The sequence below is a fragment of the Apteryx mantelli genome, chromosome 17 (assembly GCF_036417845.1).
Source record: "Apteryx mantelli isolate bAptMan1 chromosome 17, bAptMan1.hap1, whole genome shotgun sequence".
Taxonomy (NCBI): Eukaryota; Metazoa; Chordata; class Aves; order Apterygiformes; family Apterygidae; genus Apteryx; species Apteryx mantelli.
In genome coordinates, this window is record NC_089994.1 from 10,919,670 (window position 1) to 10,926,734 (window position 7,065).

Below are 7,065 nucleotides of genomic sequence, written 5' to 3' on the forward strand. Positions count from 1 at the left end.
AATAATTTTTAAATGTTAAGGCACGTGCTTTAGTTGCAGCAGAAGGTGGTTTACTGAAAGAAAATGAATTTAAGTTCAAAGTAAAGGCTTACTGCAAAAATGAAGTTTAGTCCAAGCTTAAATGATCTCATAGGGATTCTACAGACAGGCTCAGAGTAAAAAGCTTTATGCAGCAAGAGAAAGCAGGGGCTCTACCGTAAACAGATGCTTACACAATTCAGTTTCTTGCATGGGAAGACTTAGTTTGAGAGACTGCAAAGCTTCTTTTCTAAGAACTATGCCCTCAGCACTAGTTCCCTGAGACTTCCTTAGGTTGCCACGGAAAGCAGCCACACCTGGGGATGACTCTTGACCCTGGAGACTGCTGGTGGGATCAAAAGATAAAGAAGAGTCGGGGAAGAGCGACTCTGGCCCATTCTGGCAGGCTTCACCTTTGCTGTTTATCTCCAGACTTCCCTCTTCATTTGGCACTTTGTTGACATTAATACTGGTAGCTGGAAAAGAAAGTTACACTGAGCTATGCTGTAAGAAACCCCATTTAGCCTTGCCCCTCCACCCAAATGCTAACACAATTGCCCTTGGACTGTAAGGATATACAAACTGCTAATGATGGCCAGGAGCAAAGGGAATTTTATAAGAGACTTTTATACCTTCACTTAGAAAGAACAGAACACATAGCTCTACTGTGCTTTACTGCAGTGCCTTCACACAGGGTCTCAAACAGCCTCATAAAGTAGCTTCAAAACCTCACACGGGTTTCTAAACCTTCTTAGATTTAGCAGCATTAAACACCGAATCTAAGTAACGTAATCCCAGTGTCACATGGAGTAGCAGCCTGCTGCAAAGAAGACTCGGCGACTGCGGGAGCGGGGAGAACGATTTGGCTCTGGTACGTTCCTGGAGACCGGAGAACACGTCGCCGCCCCCGCTTCCAGCGTGGGCCCCACAGGGCTTCCAGATACTACACAGAATTTTACACTTTTCCAAGAGTACATTGTCAATTAAAAGTACAGTAGAATACCTCGCAGGAATCAAAAGAATAAATCAAAAAATAAAAAGATGATTCAAGAACCAAAGAAAAAGGTCTGCACAAAGTAGAGGTGGAATAAACAGGAACTAAGAAACATTTAATTAGTGAAAAGATCCTCTCAAAACTGTTTTAATATTCATACACAGAAATCTTCTATTGCTAGGCAGCTGAATACAGTGATTAAAAAAAACAATTATTGATTTAGACATCAATCTATTAACATATTGCTATTAAACTGTTTTTCCATAAAATGAATCATTACAAACTTCTGACAACAAAACACGGAAAAATGAAGTTTATGTGGTGAAAGTGCATTAAAGTACATCTCTGAAGTTAAATAAGCCCTATAAAAAAATCACAGGTAGGAAAGCAGGGCTTTCTGCATTTTTTTTTAATTTAACAAAGCAAAAGATTTCCTTTAGCGCTGTCAAATTACACTTCAGAATAATTTAAAGAGGAAAAGATATGTAAATTAAATTAATTGACTAAGAAGAGATTAAATGAAATTTGGATAAATTAAATGAAGCACGCCAGGTGGAATATACAATAAAACAATTTTTAATGTTTCATAACTACTGTCAAGCAAAAGATAATATTTCACTGTTACAGAAAAAAAATCTCCTTTTTTTCTTTTCCTTAAAGAGCACTTTATTGAATTTAACTGTTTAAATAGTGCAAATATCCATGCGTACTCTTAGCAATTCAGAACTAAGTTATTGGAAATATCCTGGGTTATCTTGAGCCTACTCTACAGAAAAACAGTTTACAGTTATAGTTATGCAGTGAAAATATAGGTTTATACGCTTATATATAGTTTTATATGGACAAAACAGCTTACACAGGATCTCCAGACGCAAAAAGCTAAAGCAGCAAGCACACTGATCTCTCAATATAACTGCATCTATTTTGGGGCTTACACCAGTATAGAAAAAAAGAAGAAAAAAAATCACAACTTCTATAAACACATTTCATAGAACGAAGTCAGTCTGCCACCCTGCTACAACATGTTAGAAATTCCACATGTAGCTCTTTCTAACATTCAGCAGTGACTACCACTTCACACATTTTCAATGAACACCAATATTTTAATAATCACGGTGGTCAGCACCATGCCCGTGTGCTACTTAAGTGTATATTGACCACTGAATATACGTAACAACGCATTTTCACTTTGAAATACCTCAGATCTCTGAACTAGTAATGCGGAACTTCATCAGATAAGGTCATAACCACACAGTGCTTAATAGGCCCATCCTGCCCTTTCTCCCACCTTCAGCCTTTGGGTCCCACCTCTGCCCTGCATCCTCCCTTGACCAGCACAGGTGTTTGTACAGTGAACCAGCAAACAGGAATCTGAATGACGAAACTGAATATGGGCAAAAAAAAAATAAAAATCAGAATTTTTCAGTTTTAGGTTGCCATAACCTATCAATTCTCTAAGTTTTGAGTTAAACACTTCTGAATATCTTATTTGTCACACTGAGAACATTTCCAGGCCTTTTTAACCTGGATCAGTCAGTTCTCTGATTCAGTTCACCATGTGATCACAAAAACACTTGTGCAGGCCGGAGGGAAGGGACAGGTACAACAAGGACGCAGAGGAGGAAAGAGAAGGCGACCGTTTCTTCTAGTAACTAACCAATGCAAGTCAGTGTTGAAGGCACCATAAAACTGCAGCTTAAACTGCCAAAAGTAAATTCAAGAGGCGAGTGTTATGAATAGCCACAGGATGCCAGAAATAACAAGATACTTCACGTATTCAGAAATACTGTTTCTGCCCGTCTTTCTGAAATGACAGACATTACTAAACTATACTTATATTTTACTTAAGTTTTTAATCTTCACAACTGCGAGTGGTATATGTATATAAAGGATTCTGGAGCGAAATTCTGGAGGAATGCTTTCCTGACAACTTCTCAAGGCCACGAGGCATTTGGGATCTAAACGCTGCCTTGAACTAAAGTGGTTTAACTGCAGCAGTGTCAATAAAGCTGCAGTCTTTTTAGAACAGTGGGGGAGGAGAAGCAATTAGATTGGAAATAATAGAAAGACATATTACCTATTTGTAAGCCACAATTCATTTGTTTGGAAGATGGCCAACACGGGAGAAGTCAGGAAACAGTGTGATCTCCAACTACACAGAAGATGAATGAATCATCATGCAACTACACTTTGCCAGTCTGATAAAGGGCACCATGACAAATGCAAATAAAGCCTCAGGACTCCACTTACTTGCCCGTGACAAGATGACAAATCTGTGGTATGCCGGGAATGTGCAAGACCAACAACTTTATCACATGATCACCTCCCAGTCAACAAAAAAGTTGCTTTTACATCAGGAACCTGTATGATTTTGTGTATCTACACAGCTGCTACATTTACACCACTCCACTCACCTATCAACAGATCCTTATAGACCTGTAGTTCAAACATGGAAATTTCAATTCAATAAAAGGAAAAAGTTTTTACAATGAGAGCAGAACAGGTTTCACAGTGAGGCTATCGAACCTGCCTCTCTGGAGATTTTGAAAACTTGGGAGGATAAATCCCTGAGCAACCTGATCTAACTCTTGAAGCTAGGTCTGCTCTGAGCATGAGATCAGACTAGATGATCTATAGAGGTCCCTTCTGACCTAATTTTTTCTATGATATTGCAATCTACTCAGATCAACACATTCTTAAGTTTAAAAAAAAAAAGAAGTAGCTGTTTCCTGTAATTATAGAACTTGTCTATATATATAAATTATTTTGAAATAAATTGTGCAGTACAAGCCAGCATCTCTCTTCCATAAATGGAAGTTGAGACTTCTGGGGTACACTTTAATGTTTACCTAATGGACTTATTTGGAAAATTCCTTATTCCAGAATAAAAAATTCCATTCATTGACTTACTCTGCAACAATCATTTCCAAACTCTTAGTTCTAAAAATTTTCAGGTACATACCCTTGAAGACACTTTCAGAAAACAGAGTAATAGGCTGAACAGCACATATATAACTGACAGCTGATAGTATTTAAGTTAATAGTTTGGTTTGGTTTTGAAAGAATAAGTTTTAAAATGAAAAATAGTTTCCAATACACAGTGACATAGCTTTCACCAGACTTTCTGAAAAATCTATGAGGTACAAGAAACTCCTGACTGCAAAGAAAAAGTAAAAATTCAACATCACCCAAATGACAAGATGGGTCATTGCAGAGAAACCTTGATAAGACTAGGAAATGATTCAGTGCATATGAAACAACTTACTGTTAATTTCATCTCTTGCAACTGGCAGATCTGACTCAGCTTTATGATCCAGAAGTTCTTCGGACTTGCTAGGGGCCCCACTGCTGCTGCTGTTCTCCAACAGAACATCCTGCTGGACAGGTGAGGAGTCCATCGTAAAAATAAGCCGGATCCCAGGAAAGTTATTTCTTCTAAATAATTTGCCTCCAAGTGAACTACCAAGTCCTGTTTCTCTCCATTAGCACCAACAGCATCAAGATGTTAGACAGGAGCACAGGTTTGAGCTTTGCAGTTGTTGGCTTGCAGCAGGCAGCTGAATAATTCCAGGAGGTCATGAAAATAGCTCGCAGCCAGATATGCAATCACCAGGGAGCTGTGTTCTCTAGAAACAAATGTCGTTATTTCACAAACATTTCTCACAGCTTTGAAAGTATCAGTTAAAAAACAAGTAGCAGTTACAGATAACCCACCAGTCCATCAACTTCAACACTCAGAATCAGAACATGGTGTAACGGAGGCAATAAAACACAACCAAGTATCCGGCTTTTGCAAATAGGAGGTGATCTATTTAACATTTTTATTATTACTTTTTTTTAGTAACATTGACACACCAGTGTAATGATGCCACAAGGTAATATTCAGCAAGACAAGTGATTTAACATCACTGTCCTTTTTAATGGAAATATGTCTCTTTGGCCTCAGCTTTAGTAAACTAGAAAGCATCCTGCTCTGCAAATTACAGTCTGGACTTTCATACTATATTTTTCATTTCAAGGACTTATTGTCATAGAAGTTTCAATGACTTCAGCTATAACGTAGTAGGGAATTCAGACTTTATTATTTAAGTGACATCATTACTGTTTACTTGTCTCCAGAGCAAACAATATATATCACTTTACAGAGCCTGAACTACTAATTACAGCATGCGTTGGCAGCCGAATGTGACCCAGCTGCAACTCAACACTGGCCTTGTTGCATGGTGTGTCAAGGGGAGGATCTCCAAAGGCAGTTTATAGAATTCGCAAATGATTCTCCAGGCATCCAGAACTTAGATTTAGGGATAGATCCGGTCAGCTGATACGATCGGACATGAAGCTATTATAGTCACTTCAGTTTCATTCAAATAGTTACCAACAACTGGTTAGTATAAATTGAACTTAGAAGACTATAAGATGTTATGGATACCAATTTACTAAAGAAACATCAAAAATCCCCAGTTAAAAAACAAACAAAACCACCCACACTCCAGTGGGAACTTCCAGTCAGCAGTATTTTAGTTGTGTTTTTACATGCCGCATTGACCGGCATGTAGGTGAGCAATGAAGGACTCAACACAAGAAGCTAAAACCTGGTGCAGAATCTAAAATAGGTATCTCCACTACACAGAAAGACAAATATATCTTCACGGTAATCTGTTATTGATTTTAAAACCTTTCCTATGTAATCAAACATATACTAAAGCTTCTAGAAGAAGAGCCATCATATCATGTAGGTGCTACACCAGAACAAGTCACAAAGAGGAACCCCGGACAAAAGGCAAGCATAATTCAGAGACTGCCTACATCCTGGCAAAATCCAACTAATATTAGATGTTTTGTTCACGATTCCCAGCTGGGAGCAGTATCTGCTTCCTTGTTACAACAATACTCCTTTTAGGAGTGATTTTAAAACACCTTTTTTTATAATTAGGTATGTGAAAAACGGCTTTCTCCCGCATAAACCATCCTCAAACATTAAAAGGTTTGTGTATTTTGGCTTCAAAGTCCCGCTGGAGAGCTCTTTTTTAAGACACGTATACACCTAGATAAATATATACCCGCCACGGGAACCCCACGGGAACCTCGTACCGAACGGAGCAGTAGGAAAACAGGATTTTGTTTAAAACACTAGTAAGGGGGGGGGGAAGCAGAGCCCGGCCCCGGCGCGCAGCCCCGGCCCCCGCGCAGGCTCCGGGCCGGGGCAGCACCGCGCCGGGCGCAGGCCCAGCGCCGCCGCCGAGCCGAGCCGGGCCGGGCGGCCGCCCCGCGCCGCAGGCCGCAGCCCCCGCGCCGGCTCCCCCGCGCCTCGGCGCCCCCCGCCGCCGCCGCCGTGCCGCCGCCCAGACCTGGAGCCGCCGCCGCCGCCCGGCGCCCCGCTCCTGCCCGAGACGTGGCGCTGCCTCCGCGGGAAGGGAAGGGGAGGGCACGGGAGGGGAGGGCAGGGCGCGGCGGTGCAACGCGCTTCTCCCTCCCCCGCCGGCCCTGGCGCCGCCCCCCCGGCCCCGGCCCCGCGCCGCCCCGCAGCGTCCCGTCCCGTCCCGCTCAGCTCCGTCCCGCTCCCCTCGCCTCGCCTCACGCCCGCGCCCCTCGGCGGGGCTGCGCGGCGGCCGGGCGGAGCCCAGCAGGAGGCCGCCGCCGGGCCTGCTGCGGAGGCGGCGGCTTTTCCAGACGGACCCTTCCGGCAGCGGGGGGAGCGGCCTTCCCCGCCGCCGCCGCCCCCTGCGCGCCGCCCGGCCCGGCCCGGCCCAGCCCGGCCTGGCCCTGAGGGGCGGCAGCGGGCCCGAGCCCGAGGGGAGCTCGCGGCCGGCCGGCACCGCGGGGCACCGGGCACCGGCAGCTCCTCAAGGCACCGCCGTGCAGCCCGCGCCCCAGACCCGGCCCTCCGCGGCCGCGACTCTCTCCCCGCTGCAAAACCTGCTCTGCGGGCGCGGGGGAACCCGCCCGCCTGGGGGAGGTTTGAATTTGGGGCAGGTGACAGCTTTGACCCCTGCCGAGAGCGGCGTTAACCCGGGGTTCATTTGGGCGGTTGCTAGGGCGCTTCTGAACTTGTT

General features: G+C 44.0%; 1 protein-coding gene across 7 annotated transcripts in view; it reads right to left on the minus strand.

The window, feature by feature from the left end:
* Positions 1 to 6,426, minus strand: part of GOLGA3 (golgin A3) — a 30,167-nt gene extending 23,741 nt beyond the window's left edge. For 4 of the 7 annotated variants that reach the window (XM_067307404.1, XM_067307402.1, XM_067307403.1 and 1 more), the window contains exons 1-3: positions 6,361 to 6,426; positions 4,278 to 4,638; positions 213 to 494 (exon numbers count right to left, since the gene is read on the minus strand). In XM_067307404.1, coding sequence (XP_067163505.1) covers positions 213 to 494; positions 4,278 to 4,410 — 415 coding nt within the window. In that variant the 5' untranslated portion in view covers positions 4,411 to 4,638; positions 6,361 to 6,426. Of the gene's footprint in view, positions 1 to 212; positions 495 to 4,277; positions 4,778 to 6,360 lie in introns of those variants that run through there. The other 3 variants (XM_067307406.1, XM_067307405.1, XM_067307400.1) reach the window with 2 other exon arrangements.
* Between the last annotated feature and the right edge of the window lie 639 nt (positions 6,427 to 7,065).